Genomic DNA, 17,606 nt, shown 5'->3' on the forward strand with positions numbered 1-17,606 from the left:
TCCTGTCCACACTGGACATTGTAAAAAACATTCTAAACCAGGGTAGAGCTCACATACGTTAGATGCCACTAAACCTGTGAGGGTGTCTTGCAGAACTGGTGTGTGTGTGTGTGTGTGTGTTTTGGCAGTGAGAGTGATGAGCGAGAGGAAAAGCAGGAGGACCCCCTGCCAGGCCTCCTCATGCATTATCAGCCCACAGCTCCCCAGCAGGCATCAACCAGCACGTACCGGGGTGCCGAGCTCTTATACCGCCAGGGGCAGGTTGGTTTTTTTTTTTTAATATGGGACAACTTTCAACTCTCCCTGTTCCTCCACACGGCTGCAAACTCCCCCGACGCATGCAGAGAAATGAAGACACGCAAAAAAAGATATAAAATAAAAGGTTTTCACCATTTAATTAAAGTCGATTGTCAGGAGAATACACACAATTGTGCTTGGAGTGCTTAACTGAAGTGATGCAAATGAATATTATATATATATATATATATATTTATGTATATATATACACACGCACACACACTTCATATATCACATACTGTATATGTACATGTGACAAATACAATATTGCAATGTGAGTCCACATGTCAAGTGTAAGTGTAACTTTGGGAAACATTTTCACACCAAGGCGAGGCTTTTAAAATCACATCCTGCCTTCAAATCAGAGATTTAGTCACCAACACAGTCAGCCGCTTCACAATCACACAGTGTCTGATGTTTGTTACAACCAGGTGCTGCGGTCTTATTGCCTTCAAACGATTGCATTTTTTTTTTTTTTTTTTTTTTAGGGATGGATTACGGCTTATACATGCCAGTTAATTACAGTCGATCCATGGAGACAGTTAGAATATTTAACCTGAAATATGCAGTGTTAATTTTTGACACCAAGCACCTTGGAGAAATCATAATAATAATAATAATTAATAAAAAAAATCTTGTGACAGTAGAATACTGCCACCTTGTGGAGGAACGCGACCAAATCTCTTAGTGACAAAGTGCTGCTTCTCCCACTGATTTTCCCTGATGCCACCTCAACAGCTACACATGTGACAGTGATAATGATTCATTTCTTAAGCTTAATTCATTCCCTGGCAGTAATGATAATAAAAAATAAAACAGATTCTCTCTAGTCTATGGAGTGAGATTGCTGGGAAACTAAATGTTTGTGTGGTATTTTGCGGGAATTAAAAACTATCGGAGTGAATGACGCTTTCATCACATTGGCCTCAAGGCACATTAAATACGCTTTATGTAAAAAGTGTTACCGCTGAAAACTGCTATTACTCCTGCGGCGCTCTCTCTCTCTCAGCCATAGAATCACATTTGCCCATATGGGTGCACAGCGTTGTGTGTTGGCAGCATGTCAAAGACTGATGCAAAAATTATGTTTTTCATTGATTTTTCTACGAGCTGAAGATCTCACCCGTCATAACAGTCTGTTAAAGTTTACAGCCAGTGATATCTTCCCATGAAAACACACTCTGCTGTGATGCTGCGTGAGATCAATAGGCAGTAATGATGGTAGCAGACTAAGTGATGGTGCAGGATGTCGGACCTGCAAGAAAGCAATCATATTGATGAAACCAGCGCTAAAATCAACCGTGTTTTAAAGTGAAATTTAAAACCTCCCTGTCAGTGATCGCCTTTAAAACTCGCCTCTATTTTGCAATCAGCTTTGCAATCAGTCGTTCGCTTAGTGGCAGTATACGACCATCGTCCTTACATTCAGAGCTTATCCGTTCTGGTTGCTCGACTTCTGCGTTCTGTCCCGCTCCGACGCAAAACTCCGACGCGCTCACGAGGGCGTCAGCGCCGGGGAGTCGTGGCCGGCGGCCGGCACCTCGTACTTGAAGACCACGCTGAACAGCTTTCCTCCCAGGCGGTCGGCCAGCCACGAGTTCTTGATGACGGCCATCTTGAGGCTCTCGCAGCTGAGCATGGCGTAGTAGTTGGTGTGAATGGCTCGGCCCATTCCCTCGATGATCACCAGGTCGGTCTTTCGCTCCCGCACCACCATCGCCAGCACTTTGTCCAGACGGCTGGGGAAAGGCAGAGGCAGATAATGTTTAACATGTTTGCTGCACTAAATGACCATAAGACAGTACGTCTAATGAACTCTTCACCAGGTGTCAGAGTAGGGAGAAGAATTGACATAGTCTGTTGTCTTGGTCTTCGTCTATCGTTGACTGATCGTCGAATCATGCTGATTGATGTTTAGGACTTATGTGTCTACAGAAAAGTAGTAGCAAACAGCTGATTCAACGCGTGGCAGACAGCTGTTTTTACGCGCTGCAGAGAGCTGTTTCTACGCGCCGCAAACAGATATTTCTACATGTCACAGACAGCTGTTTCTATATGCCGCAAACCAATGTTTCTATGCACTGTAGACAGCCGTTTCTATTCACCCGCAAACAGCTGTTACTAGGCGCCGCAAACAGCTGTTTCTACGCGCCTCAAACAGCTGTTTCTACGCGCTGCAAACAGCTGTTTCTACGCGCTGCAAACTGCTGTTTCTACGCGCTGCAAACTGCTGCTTCTACACGCTGCAGACAGCTGTTTCTACGCGCCGCAAACAGCTGTTTCTACGCGCTGCAAACTGCTGTTTCTACACGCTGCAGACAGCGGTTTCTAGGCGCCGCAAACTGCTGTTTCTACTCGCCGCAAACCACTGTTTCTATGCGCCACAGACAGCTGTTTCTATGCGCCGCAGACAGCTGTTTCTGTGCAGCGCGAACAACTGATTTTAGAGAATCGCTCATAAATTGAAAATATATTTAGCGCTCTGATTGTACTACATTCTTATGTAAGTGCTCTGATTAATAAATGTATTCTTTGACTATTGTGGGTCACCCCAAGCTCACAGTTCCGGCTTTTAAAAGAGTGCAGTCCAAACTCGACCCTCCCACTAGGGTGTGATAAATTGCATCTACCAAAGACGGAGAGTGTAATTCTATGTAATTCACAGGCTGTATAATACTTCCTTTAAAAAGGTCAAATGTAAAATTGCCAAATAACCAACCTCAGATCCAGGCAGGGTGAACTGGAACCACTCTGGACCAACGTCAGCCTGTCCTCGCTCAGAGCAGCCCTACACAACAAACACACCACAGGTCATCAAAGATCTTCTTCAACCCTTTTAAAAAGCTTTTTTAGGTGTGAAATCATGAGATCAGACAGAAAATGATATCTTAGAAGTGACGCAGGAAAGATAAAATTGTATGTTTTTTTAAAAAAGCAGTGTCGGTTGACTCTATATCTGTGTGATAATAAAACACTCATAAACACTCACTGAATCACCGGATCCATAGCAGCGATGCTTTCAGTCAATATCTGCAATTCACCGTTCGTTACGTCATTTAAAGCCGGACTAGAGTTGCTGGCCAACACAACCTGAGGGTAGACAAATAGAAGAGTTTGATTAACATTTTATCGAATATATTATTTTTGAAACGATCTTGTTAAGAGTTCATTACCTCCGTTCCTCGAGAGAGAAGCTCTCTGACAAAAGGCATCACGCCTAGAATGATGTCTACTCCACTATTATCTACGAAAAACAAGGCACACTTATGAGGAGGACCCTGCAAGAGAAAACCAGGATGGATTGTATTCAAGCACTAATCATCACAAGCACACAACACAGAAACACTATCGCAAGAGTAGGAAATATTACTGAGCGCCAAAAAGCTGTTATCGTGTTTTTCTCTTTGCGCTTCATCAAAACATGGTGGTGCCTGCTGCTGACATTGTCTGAGGTATGAGTTGTTTCTATCCTAAAGCAGCGTATGGTGGCGTCGCATGCTTTCGATAAAACCTCTAACCTCCCACCAATAATGCTACGGTGAATAACTTGGCTTTGAAATGAGAAAGAAGCGAAAGAAACTGACCTTTAGTCTCTCAAACCACTGGTCATAGGAATCAACCAGCCATGGTCGCTCTGAGGAGGAAAAAAGAAATCAGTCTGAGGAACTACCTCTATGCAGAAGAGTCATTCTAAAAGTCCCACACATTTCTCTTGAGTCAAATGGTTCAACAACAAAAATAAAGATAATAGAGAAGAGAAATATTTGAATACCTTCCAGCTGTTGTTTAGCCTGCTCAAACCCAAACTCAGGATCAGATTCGAGGACGCTGCACGACATCAAAACAAAATGTGCAAAAGTAAGACGGGTGTTTGGATCAGTGTAAAAATACAACACCAAACTTTCCAAACATTGAGACTAGAGCTGCAACCATAGACTGTATAGAAGAAGTGGACGTAGTCATCGTGGACTACTGTTTTGAAGCCTCCAGTTTGGCATTTGTGAAAAATGTCCATTCAAGTTTCTCAAATTCCAAGGTGATGTCTTTAAATGTATTGTTTTGTCAGTCAAAAACCCAAAGATATTCAGTGTAATATGATATAAAACTGAGAAAAGCAGGAAATGTCTGTATTTGAGAGGCTGAAAACAGTATTTTCTGACATTTTTGTATGAAAAATTACTTTAACAATTAATCAATTATCAAAATAGTGCAGCTCTAATTGAGATTGAAACTAAATTGTTTGACTGAACTAGCCACTGAAGCCTGTCTGCTCTCAAATCAACCCTTATAAATGAATTTCTTAAAGAGACGGGCAGTCCTGATCAAGAATAGCAGGACATAGCTGATCTTTAGGAAGTCAAAAGACAAGATTACTGTGGATCTCTATGATCAGACTCACTCAAAGCTTCAAAAGGCAACAGAAACTTAAAACATATCTTAAAGAATCACTGGGATGTAGTTGCATTCTTTTGTTGGGACAGATGGTAAGCAGCCCTAAGGCACTTCAATAGATGTTTCATTCTGTTTACTTTCAATCCAACTGTTTGCAGTCTGGCTAACCCAGAGTGGCTAACTTATCAAAACAATGTACCACTGCCAAACACACTACCTCAGTAATGTTCAAAGCTGTAGAAGCATGAAACTACAAGAGATGCAACCGGAGCTTCTCCCACCACTACTCACACACACTCAGGCAGAACAGAGCAACCAATCAACCAAGCGGCTCACGGGGTATAAAATCCATTAACTCCACTCACTCCGACACGGCCTTGGCTCCCCAGTCGAAGACATTCCCAGCCAGGACGCCCCTGACCAGGGCAAACTGTCTCTCCTCCCAGCTCAACTGCTCCAGGGACGTCACTGCCTTCTGGTAGTACTTGAGAGCCAAGTCATTCTCCCTCTGTTTAATCTACAAGAGAACAGAGACATGATGCAGCTACTTTGAAAGCATTCAGTGATGTGAGAAAATGTGATTTTGATAATACACTAATGTATTGCCTAAATTCTAGGCTTAAAGCTGCAGTTGGTAGCTTTGAGCAAACATGATAAAAAGCTATTTTTTATAAAACTGTCACTATATCCTGACAGTAGTGCATGAGTCGTATATTTTTTTTTTGTAATTGTATAATATGTCTGATTAAAATGTTGATATTCCCAACGGCCTCATCTTTTTCCTCTGTCATTATGTCTTTGCATTTCCTGCATTATGTTACCCACTCTGTGGCTTCTAGACGCCGACAGTAACGTTAATATTGCCGTTGCTTAGCAGCGATGTTCTCACGACTCAACCACTTGAACGGCAAGCATATTGTGTACACGACCTCCCATGTTGTAAACACGAGCTCACAAGTTTCATTTGAAGGCACCCAATATATCAATCAAGATTCTGTTACTGTAATGACTATTTCTCTCCTCAAATGTTTTCAGAAACATCTTGTAGTGTACTGTTTAGCTGTAAAATGAGAAAGTTTGTGACCCAGCCGCCATGTTGAAAACAGTCAAGCCAAAACTAAGCACCGCCCATCAGCCGGAGCAAACAAGCATTACAGTAACAGAATATTGATCCATATTTGATCAGCGCTGCCTAGTTTGACGGTTTGATCGGACTTTGCGAGTTTCATGAGCAGTGATTGACAGCTGCGTTAGAGACTCCTCGACTCTGATTGTTTGTTTTCCTTCACGCACGTTGAAATTTGTAAATGCCTTTAGGAGCACCGGAGGACACAGAGGAACATGATATTTTTTCACAGATTATCTGTCTCATGCACTACTGTCAGGATATGACAGTTTTATAAAACTAACTTTTTTTTTATCATATCTTCTCGAAGTTACCGACTGCAGCTTTAATTCATGAGGTGGAAATAAATACTCTGTGTCACCATGAAACTGCAAGAAAACATAATCAGATCAGTGAGGGCCAAAGCAGCTGTGTAGCACAAGAAAAAGACACCGAAAGAAAACAACAAAGGTTGATAGATTTCAGTCAGACCTTAGAGTAGGGATCGGGAAAGTTGAACTCGTTTAAACAGTGTTCCCTCGTGTCTAACAGACTTCTGACAGTGAGGGATCCATAAGCACTAGGTGAGAAGAGAAGCACTCTACATTAGCCAGAGAGAAAAACAAACACACAACAGGGCTGGGGCGGCTGATGCAGTCAGAATACTTTTCACTGATATTTTCATGTTTTTGCTTAAAAAACTTTGTCAAACTGATGTTTTAAAAACTCTGTATTGAAAGCTGGTTTCTGAAAATCTGGCACTTTTTTGTGTTGAATTTCATTGAAAGCTTACATGTTTATCATTGTGATCTAACTGCAGTTTATTCTGATAAATCATTGACAGGAACTAATATGACTAATACATACTTACGCAGTGCATCCGACTCCTAAAAACTGAAACTGATTTCCCTTTTTGAGCTGTTACAACAGGTTTGAAGACATGAAACTAATGCAGAAGTTGAAAGAAAGACTTGAGGTTTAGTCTACTAAAAGCAACCTCTGGGTCAAACAGAACAGGCCTTGCATGCAAAAACATAAACAGTCCTTACAAAGGCTGGTGGCGGAGGGTCTGCAGCTTGTGTCTGTATTTCTGGCGGAACTTCTCGGCTCGCTCGGCTGCCTCCGGCATGTCAGGCTGGCTCGCTAGAGCTCTCTTGACCACCTGCTCCGAAAAAAAACAAGAGCAGTAATCAGCCATGTTCACGACCTCTGCTGGGCACAAACACAGAGTGGGGAAAAAAATTACAAAATTCATATGAAAAGCTGACTTGTAAACATGAAATGCACCGTCCATTGCTGGTCTTATTTTTGTCTTAATATTGTCATTGGCTAAACACGGATGATGCAACATGATATCATACAGTGTTTTTTTCCAGTGCAAATACAGTTTAGCTTGACAGCAAACAATCTGTACTGTAAGCTGTCTAAAATATCAATGGTAAATGTGAAATTTTGGCGGGAGCTTCTTCCTTAATTCACCATTTTGTTCATCTGTTTTACAATCATACAGGCACAAATCCATTTGAGGAGGCAGAGATTAAAGTTATTTTTTTCATCATTGTCTTAATTTCTTTAAAGGGGACATATCAAGCTGATTTTCAGGTTCATACTTATATAGTGGCAGTTTTATAAAAATAACTTTTTTATCATATTTGCCCTAAGTGATCGACTGCAGCTTTAATTCTCTGTCCACATGTGTTGCTTCTGACTGAACAATGCTTTCATATCAGTTAATTACATTGGTTTGAACCTAAATTGAATGTGTTGTGGACTGTGGGAAATCACTCAGCATGGGATAGGTTCCTAGAAACAACTGAATACTGTCAGAGAGAAGTGAAAAAAAGGAAAACTTTTCTTCTTTTCTGTCTTTCTCTTGTACAAATCTCTCTCCAATGAGAAGTACGAATCTAGAGTTTATTGAATAAAACTTTTCCATGTGTTGTTGTTCTCTGAACTCAGTCACTGTATCAAAGAACGGTTTCCTGTTGAAATGTGAAATGCGTCACAGATCTATATTTACAGAATGCTTCATTTTAATGCATTTAAAGAAACATTAAATTAATTTCCATCATCAGTTTGCAGACTGTGAAGGATTAAAACGGGAAGAAATGAACACACTTCAAGCAGTTAGAAGCCGGGATTGTACAATCCTTGAAGGGGACATATCATGCTCATTTCCAGGGTCAAATTTGTATTTAGGGCTTCTACATGCTTCAATGACGAGACTGTATAGTTATGACATCACAACCTTACGGAAGTCCTGACGGCTTGTTTAATGGCACAGTTTCTGAATACAGGCTGTGTGCTTTTCTCTTGGTTTGAACGTTCTGATACTTTCAAAGTATTTATATAGGACCTAGACCTGCTTAATAATAAAAAAAAAAAATACATGGAAATCTCACTGTCTACAATATGGGACTTTTAATAGATTTTTCCTTCAAGAAAACATGAAAAACATGAAACACCATCCTACCCCGTCTAGGGCGTCTTCGAAGCAGTAGAGCCAGTATTCGCGGGCCAGAGCGTCCTCTGTGAGGTCCACGGTGTCGGGGATGTACGATGAAGCGTCCTGCAGCAGAGGCAGATTCACCAGCTTCCTCTCCAGGCGGTCCATCTCCAACATGTCAAACTAGACACAACAAAGACACAGACAAGACACATGCTGTCTGTCTTGTCCATAGACTGAGACTTGCTCAAAGCCTACTCCAGCTATCACTTTCATTCTGGGACATATTTCACATTATCTCCCTTTTTCTAAGCAACACTTGGTAGGTTTCACTCATGTTAGTATTTTTTCTAAGAGAACAAAAAAGGCAGAGAGGAAGATGCAGTAAGGAAGAACAAGGAGGGAACGTTCTAGAAAGATTTACTCCTAAAAGCTAAAGGAAGCCAGCAGATTCATTAATTGTGGGACACAATCAATAGTCCATTAAAGAACTACATCGATATAAGGTTTCTCGAGTGGTAAGTCACCAACGATGAGCTCATATTTCATTTGCAGTCCTGCATCACATTTTGCACTAATGAAAACTAGAAAACTAAGCTGGAAAAAAGCAGGAATTTCAGTGGTGAGAGTGCAGCTCAGAGGTTAACAGCTCCTGATGCTCTACCAGCATGATCAAAGCATCACACAGAGGAATCCAAAAGCAAAGCGGCTGTCAAAAACATCAAACACTGTTATTTTTCCAGCATGTGATTTGACCAAAAAAATGATTTAGTAACGGACAAAACTGTGACAAGATCTTCAGCAAAATCAAAACTAAGCTCAAAAATCTGCAGTGAACAAAGTGAATGCCTGACACCTCTAAATACTGAAGTCGAGTGTCTACAGCTAGAAAACAGGAGTCACGCGCCATCAAGCCAGAGCACACCAGTGAAAGCAGACGGAGGTACTTACGGGAAACTGAAGGAGAGGGTTAGGTAGACAGAAGAGTGTGTGGAGAGGAAATGAAAAGAAAGATGATCAAAGATTAATGGATGTCTTTGTATGATGTTTATGGATTCAGTGAGGACAGCGGTGACAGTGTTCCCATAAAGGAGATCAAAAATAAAAATGTGAATTAAAGCTCAAAAATATCAGAAATATGATGGAAGAAGGTGGATGAAATAAAAACCAATGAGCCAGGAGCAGAGTGAAAATAGGTCATGTGGTTCATCACACCTTACCATACCCAGGTTCAGGTCTTCATATCTGATAACTTTTGTCTCCTCTGCAGACTCACCGTTCCACTACGTGCTCGTTGCATGGGATTCATATCCGGAGAAACGCTCATCAGGCCCGAGCTTCCCGCATAATTCTCACCCCAACTGTACTGGTTTGGATCTAGAGAGGTACAAGATGCAATTAGGATATATTTATGGTTAACATTTGAATTATAGTGCATTTTATAATTACTTAAAGGTATAATATGCAAGAATTAACTAAAAAACAATGTATAGACTGGTACAAAAATAATCCCCCTAAAGCATCACTTATGCCCCACTAGAAGTGTGTGGTGGTGTCTGTTTCTACAGAGACTCTGCAGCCCTCTGACTGTATTTTCTCTTATCTTCTTATTTTGCTTTACTCGGGACGCTTCTGGGTGTCTGTAAACTGCCTTTGGGCCCCACGTGGGGGTGTAACCCCCAGCCAATAACAGCACGCAGGATGTGCAGCCCGTTCAGGTGGTCAAATGCCGCCGCATTGTCAAGCCCTTCGGCTTCGTGTTTTAGAACTTAACCGCAGTGAAACAATCAGAAAATAATGTTTTATTTCTCCGATTCACTAGCGACGCTCTCTCTCTCTCTACAGTCAATCTATAGCTCGCTCGCTAGTTGAGTCGAGGAGGAGTGACCAACTTTGAATGCTGTGTGTTTGCAAACAGCAACTGACAACAAGGTGCTAAATGTGAGATTGAAATGGGAGGTTCGGTAGTTTCACAACTGAAGGGATGTTATTCAGACCTGATGTCAGTGAAAATATGCAAGAGTCTGCTTCCTGTAGTACTACAGGTTTCCAGTCAGCCCTGATGTGTGAGGGAGGACTTGCATGCGTGTAGCTGCAGGCACCAAAGAGTAGCTACACAAGTTCAACCACATTGTTTTCAAAAACAGAAACCACCAAAACCATTTCCTTGACACACTGTTATATGACATTAGAATGTTTCAGCCTAATATCTATTAATATATTGTAACCCTGTTGACACCACTTGAAGGAAATAATGTGTATTTGTGTGTTTTTCCTTACTGTCCTCCTCTGCTCCTTTAAGAAATGCTCCAATGGCTCCGAGATAGCCTTCATGTCTCAGGAACAAGGCCTGAACTTCACCCTACAATAACAACACATACAAATCTGGGTTGTAAGTGAAACACAGTCAAGTCCAGCTGATAGCAAACCAAGTCAGGACTAAACTGAGCTATATGGGTAATAACGAGGAAAAAATACAGACATTTAGGAACTCTTGTAGAGCACCAAGACACTTTGTGCTCACTGTGTGATAGGATTAGTTTGTTTTTAGGTCAGCAGAGGAGGAGGCCTTGCCTTGGTGAAGAAGTTGATGCTGTAGGTGATTGTGTGCATGGTGACAGGGTGTCCTCTGATGAAGAAGCCTCCAAAGTACACTCGGGACAGGTTGTGGAGTTTGGCGTACAGACAGGCCAGCTGCCCGATGTCGTTGCTGATCATGTGGAGTAAGCTCTTGGCCATGTCTTCTTTAGAGAACTCTACAATTCAGAGCAGACTTATATAAAACATTAAATAAAATAAGTAAAATATCCCCATCACAAAACTGAGAAGTCTGACGTTTGAATATCTAAGTACTGCCACTAATATATTAACAGAACAACAGCAGCACTTCTTCAGAACACCTTCAGTAGTTGATAGGATTTTTCAGTATTCAAATGGCAATACTCAGTATAACAAAACTATATAAGCACTGGGACAACGATTAGGTAACAATATCAAAATCATATCCCGTGTTTTCAGACTGAATTTATATGAATTTGCTTCGATAATCCGGTAGAAGCGGTGAATTTCTGTTGAGTGCTGCCAACCAGTTACAAATACAGCACACGGAGAGAACAAGGCAGTATCAGGGAAACTGTAACTGTGTGAGAGTTCATCGGTTCACAGATTTTGCAATAAAACCGGAAAATATGAAGCCGGCCTTGCCAAGATTACATCACAAAGACAACAGAAATATGTATTGGACCTTGTGACATCCTGTAATCTCATTTAAACTCAATCCTTTGCAGTGGCTCAGTCAGTCAGCCAGGTTACAAAAAGACCCTTTACACCTGGCATTATAATGCATTTTGGGTGATCGGATTGCAACGGGATAGTGCTTGACCACATGAAAGTACAGGTGTAAATGCACCCAAAACGCATTGAGGACGGATTGTAATCCCATCGGCCAAAACACCTCCGGAGGTGGTCAGGGACGCATTGTGACCACATTAAACACAAGGGCAAATGCAATTGTGTTTTCAAACCATATATAACATGTGGCTGTAGTACCTCAAAGTCACGTTTGCGGCTTATATGTCTGCGCATTACACACTGCCTCTCCAGCGGTGTCCGGCTGCAAGACTGTATGACTGCTTGCAACATTCTGAGCGTATGGTTGTGGTTTGTGCAGGAGTGGTTTGAGTTTCAATGGAGACATTGATATTTTCTTCACTGTGAAACTGGGTCACCACTGAAATATATTTTACAAACTATGAATCAAAGCTGACTGCAGCTGCAGCCCTTGGAAGTAAGCAAATGAGGAAGTTACTAACTTTTTAAGCCACCTTTCCAGTTAAAAACGCCCATAGAAGAGTGTTTGATACTCAAAAGATGGTTGTAGTGTTTTAATCGATTTTCTGGTCCAATCAATTGAATGAACTGCTTATACCAATATTAGGGCTGTCAAAGTTAACGCGATAACGCTACAGGGAAGCCAGATAAAATCACTGTGCTCGCTCATGTGTCACCTTTGTCAGCAGTAGCAGACTTTCCAAAACTGCTCGCAATGAGATCTCCAGTCAAGCCCAAAGAGCCATAAGATCCTCCGTAGATGTCTTTGACGAGCATGTCGACGTTTGTGTGCTGCCCTTTTGAGGCCAACTGTAGCAACTCGTCGAATCTCTACAGGAGATAAAAGGGTTAAAGTTCACGAGGTTTAAAGGGACAAAATATTGCACTGAGAATCTAATCTTTACTGGCTGACTTCAAAGTGACAGCTATTACAATCTGATTGTAAAAGGAGAGGAAGTTATAAATGAGGATACCTTTGTTTTGGTGAGCAAGGCTCCAAGGCCCCAGAACGTCCCTCCGCCTATTGAGCTTCCTCCTATTCGCTCAAATTTGTCCTCTGATTCAACCTGTTGAACAGGGAGAGAATGGGATGTTGCTTTTTTGTGTGAATCAAATACAGTGAGAGCAAAAGACAATGAGTTAATAATAAAGGTGGACTGCTTGTCTAAACCACCGACAAAATGTTTGATTCGTCGGTTATTACCTTGACTATGGACACCCCGGAGCCGATGTTTACGAGCAGGTAAGGGAAGATGTCAGGTTGAGTCGTGTGAAAGCGGAACTCTGAGTCAGCGTGCTTGGCGTACACAAAAGCCTCGTGGGGTATGTTCCTCAGCACAAAGTTACAGCCCTTGATGAGGCAGGTCATCTCATCCTCTTTGTCCACTCTGCCACAACGCAGCACATAAAAAGTCCATTAGACTGAATCATCCTCAGCCGAATGTGAAATATAGCCAGAGAGCAGGAGACAAATGTGTTGTCCTCCATCTGGTAAACCATTAAAAGGTACAGTGTGTAGGATTTGGTGGCATCTAGTGGTGTGGTTGCAGATTGCAGCCAACTGAGTACTCCTCCCTTTCCAAGACTGCGGTAATGTGAGCCACCGAGTGCAAAACCGCGGTAACGCCGTTAACCTCACTCAGAGGACGTCATTACCATAATAACACTACTTTACTGAGACAGCGGCTGGCGGTACCACGGTTTTGCACTCTTTAGCTCACGTTACAGCAGTACCACAAGCGTGTCGGAGAACTACTGTGGCCTTCAGGCAACGTAAAAACATGACAGGCTCTCTCTAGAGCCAGTGTTTGGTTTGTCTTTTCTGAACTAATGTAGAAACATGGCAAAGCAACATGGCGGACTCCGTGAAGAGGACCTATGTAGATATGAAGGGCTCATTCTAAGCTAATGAAAACACAACGATTCTTAGTTTCACATGATTATACACTAATGAAAACATAGTTATGAATATTATATTACATATCTTCTAATGGATCCCAAGAAATGCTACACACTGGACCTTTAAGATGATGTGCAATCTCCTTTTTTCTTACAATAATACAAGACATTTACATGTTTTGGACAGAGTAGCTGTCTGCAGCCATGTGTGTTGACATAAGCAGACAAATAAATACATGAAGCTGATTTCATAGATTAGTTCCCCAGTAAACAGTAGATACTTCCCAGAATAGTCTTCACAAGGTCTAATAAACAATCAAGTCTGTCCTGATTCACAGGAAGAGGACAGGATATTGCTCTGGGTGTGAATCAGTTACAGCGAGGGCAGAGGACCATTGTTTACTCCAATTTAATCATGAGAAATATGCCAGATATTTGCCTCCTCCCTCTCTGTTTCGGTTTGTGCATGCAGTGTCTAGAGTAAAGTGAAAACAGATTCTTGGGTTATATTCACAGCTGGTCTGTATACTCACTTGAGTCCCAGTTTCCTCTCAATGAGCTCTTTAAACTTGTGTGCCCCTCCACCTGTGGCTTTGATAACTTTGGTGCCCGTGTTGACCAGGTGGTCTTTGATGAAGTCCAAGCATGTCTCAATGTAAGCATTTTCAAACTTGATAAAGTGCAGACGTGCAGTGACTTCTTCCTGCACGGATATTTCATAGAGTTCGTCACTGGTAGCCTCCTGGAGGGGAAACACAGAGGAGGTAAGATAAGATATACTTTAATTGTCCCCGTGGGGAAAGTTTTCCTGGACTCCGTCCAACTGCAGTTACAAACACTAAATTAAAACAACATTAACAACCATAAAAATTAACAATTCCACACAAGATAGGGAAACAGTTCCACAGAAACAGATGTTTCAACACATACACAGTCCACGTACATAATGGCACATACTATCACACACACCATGGCAGGTATTGCACCCAGGTAGTGCACTGCACCGTCTACCGTCTTGCCCATATTGCACTGACAATAGTCCAATATTACACAGATGCAACATATTGCACTGTCCCAATTTAACATGTAGGATTGGTGAATACTTCATTACATCCTGCTATTAAGATTTGCCTCTGCTAGAGTGGAGCATAGATCGATATAGTTGTTTAGCTGGCATTATGTTAGGGTTACCTGTTGGACTAGAGGAGGTATTTTGACGAGAAAATGCAGGCTACTATACAGGTTGAACTTTGTGGGATGTAGGAAAACGTGGCACAGGACACCACAGCTTTTACAGAAACTGATAAGATAAGATATTCCTTTATTAGTCCCGTAGTGGGGAAATTTGCAGTGTACAGCAGCAAAAGGGGATAGAGCAAAAAACAAGATGCATCAGCTAACACAGTAAAAAAGTGTAACCAAATATGAACCATTTAAATAGAAGGAAGTATAAAAATAGGAGCAGTATAACCAGTATTGACAATGAACAGACTATTAACAGAATTGCACAAGTGGAAAATGATACTGCACAGTGAGAATGAAGTGAAAATACCAGGTTATTGTTAGTTGTTGGTGTGTGAAGTGTAAAAGTGGTCTACTGGGAGATCAGTGCTGGGGATACTCACCTTTGTAGTGTGGTCGAAAGATCGGACTTTGGCCACCTTGTGTTGTACAGTTGAGTAGTAGGCAAGCTTAGTGAGAGATCCCCCTGTTCAAGCAAGAAGTAAACACCTTCATTAAAGATCCCTGAGACCTTTGAAACTGTTATCTAGCTCAACAGAGACCTTAAACCCAGGCTAGCTAGCAGCTGGTTGTTGTGTCTCTGCTCAAAGTGGACCAGGTTTGTCAGTGTTATCAGATAATAAAGACACTCCTGAAACCACCTCAGACTTCCATCTTCAACAAACTCTACCCACTGTTAAACAAACTCAAACTAGACTAGTAGCTAGACTTGTTTACTTCTCTTAAAGTCTCTGACGTGTTGTCATAGCAGCAGGCTGCGACACAGCTGCTCCTCAACACAACATCATCTACGTCCCACGCTAAAGTGTCTGGAGAAAGAGAGATAACGTGTGTATTCACAGGTACCTATGTCTATGGCGAACCGCTTTGCGTTTTCCAAATTGCGGAATATCTCGTCTGGCGGTAGAGTAATGCTTTTATCCATGGTGTGTCCACTAGTGCTGCTGATCAGTCCGACACATTCCGCCATGGTCGGAAACAACGTTGCGTCTGCGTACGTGCTTACGTGCGCGCCCCCGCGTCGTCCAATCAGCATCCACGTAAAGCGTTGGGCGTGTGCGTGTGTGTTACAACCATGGTGTGTTCTGTAAACATTTAACTCTGGCAAGTTGTTACTGTTATTTATTTATTTATTTATTTATTCATATTAACCCCGGGCATGTTTTGTGTATTATGTTACTTTTTCTTATTTTATTTATTTATTTATTTATTAACTGTGGCAAGTTGTTACTATTATTTATTTATTATTTATTTATTTATTTATTTATTTATTTATTTATTTATTTATTTATATATCAACCCCTGGCATGTTTTTGTGTGTTATGTTACTTTTTCTTATTTAACTTATTTATTTTATTTTTTTGTTTGTTTGTTTGTTTTTCCCCAAGTGCTCCACAGACAGACTCAGTAAATCCTTTGTCCCCCGAGCCATCAAACTGTACAACACCTCTCTAGGTAGGGGGGGGGGGGAACAAAGGAGGACGGTCTGCAGGACAGATAATAATGCACACAGTGCACTTTCATAGACTAAGCTACTGGAGTTACCCTGCACTATACTCATTTTTAACAGTCTCTTCTGCACTATATTCACTTGTTTAATAGTCGTGTATCACAGTTGTTACCCTGCACTATATTCAGTTTTAACAGTTTTCTTCATCTCCTTGTATTTTTTATATCTGGTATATTTTTTTGTACTTTGTACTTTGCACTACTAACTCTTTTACTGCCTTTTTACCAACATGTTTGGCACCTTGGAACTGTGATGCTGGGAACTTGAATTTCACTCTGAATCAATAAAGTTACTATCTATCTATCTATGTAAATATCTATCTATCTATCTATCTTTATCTATCCCTTTATTTCCTTTATTTGTATTATTTACATATGTGGGGATTTAATTGTTCTTTGTATTGTTTACAAATTTAAAATAAAGTTGATTGAGAAAAAAAAAACTGTGGCAAGATATTTGTAGGTTTATTTTGGAAAATATTATCTGTGACTTTGAACGTCTACTGGAAAATGTATTGGCTCAACACAATATATATGAGAGAGTATTTTCTAATTAGATAGATAGATAGATAGATAGATAGATAGATAGATAGATAGATAGTAACTTTATTGATCCTGAGGGAAATTCAAGTTTCCAGCATCACAGTTCCATAGTGCAAAACATGTTAGTAAAAAGGCAGTAAAGAAGTTAGTAGTGCAAAGTACAAAAAAATATACCAGATATAAAAATACAAGGAGATGAAGAAAAACTGTTAAAACTGCATATAGTGCAGGGTAACAGCTGTGATACACGACTATTAAAAAAAGTGAATATAGTGCAGAAGAGACTGTTAACAATGGATATAGTGTAGGGTAACTCCAGTAGCTTAGTCTATGAAAGTGCACTGTGTGCATTATTATCTGTCCTGCAGACCGTCCTCCTTTGTCCCCCCCCTCCCTAGAGAGGTGTTGTACAGTTTGATGGCTCAGGGAACAAAGGATTTCCAAAGTCTGTCTGTGGAGCACTTGGGGAGCAGCATTATTTACATATGTGGAGATTTAATTGTTCTTTGTATTGTTAACAAATTTAAAATAAAGTTGATTGAGGAAGAAAAACTGTGGCAAGATATTTGTAGGTTTATTTTGGAAAATGTAATCTGTGACTTTGAACGTTTAATGGAAAAATATATTAGTTCAACACAATATATGAGAGAGCGTATTTTATAATTGATCTCATTATCAATTTTACATTCATAAATGTAAATTTGCGAGAGTTAAACCTCACTTAGTTTTCAAGAAATAAATGGAACTATATATTAAGACAATATCTTCGGCAAAAAACAAAAAGGCTCGTAAAACGGTGAGATTGTGCTACCATTTTAATGTTTTTACTTAAGTTACTATTAT

General features: G+C 40.8%; 1 protein-coding gene across 2 annotated transcripts; it reads right to left on the bottom strand.

Moving 5' to 3' along the window:
- Positions 1–371: 371 nt before the first annotated feature.
- Positions 372–15,723, bottom strand: pank4 (pantothenate kinase 4 (inactive)). 2 transcript variants are annotated; one of them, XM_037773252.1, is made up of 20 exons: positions 15,558–15,723; positions 15,095–15,177; positions 14,003–14,211; positions 12,775–12,958; positions 12,545–12,637; positions 12,248–12,401; positions 10,815–10,996; positions 10,521–10,602; positions 9,517–9,617; positions 9,192–9,197; positions 8,268–8,423; positions 6,844–6,956; positions 6,287–6,374; positions 5,055–5,206; positions 4,070–4,125; positions 3,882–3,931; positions 3,471–3,575; positions 3,287–3,387; positions 3,017–3,085; positions 372–2,036 (listed from the first exon to the last, which is right to left on the bottom strand). In XM_037773252.1, exons 1-20 carry the CDS (start codon positions 15,679–15,681, stop codon positions 1,793–1,795), a joined length of 2,352 nt encoding a protein of 783 aa, XP_037629180.1. In that variant the 5' UTR covers positions 15,682–15,723; the 3' UTR covers positions 372–1,792. The 2 variants fall into 2 exon arrangements, with proteins under 2 accessions (XP_037629180.1, XP_037629190.1); XM_037773262.1 differs by lacking the exon at positions 9,192–9,197 and having other exon boundaries at positions 15,558–15,722.
- Positions 15,724–17,606: the final 1,883 nt, after the last annotated feature.

Source organism: Sebastes umbrosus, chromosome 1, assembly GCF_015220745.1.
Source record: "Sebastes umbrosus isolate fSebUmb1 chromosome 1, fSebUmb1.pri, whole genome shotgun sequence".
Classification (NCBI taxonomy): domain Eukaryota; kingdom Metazoa; phylum Chordata; class Actinopteri; order Perciformes; family Sebastidae; genus Sebastes; species Sebastes umbrosus.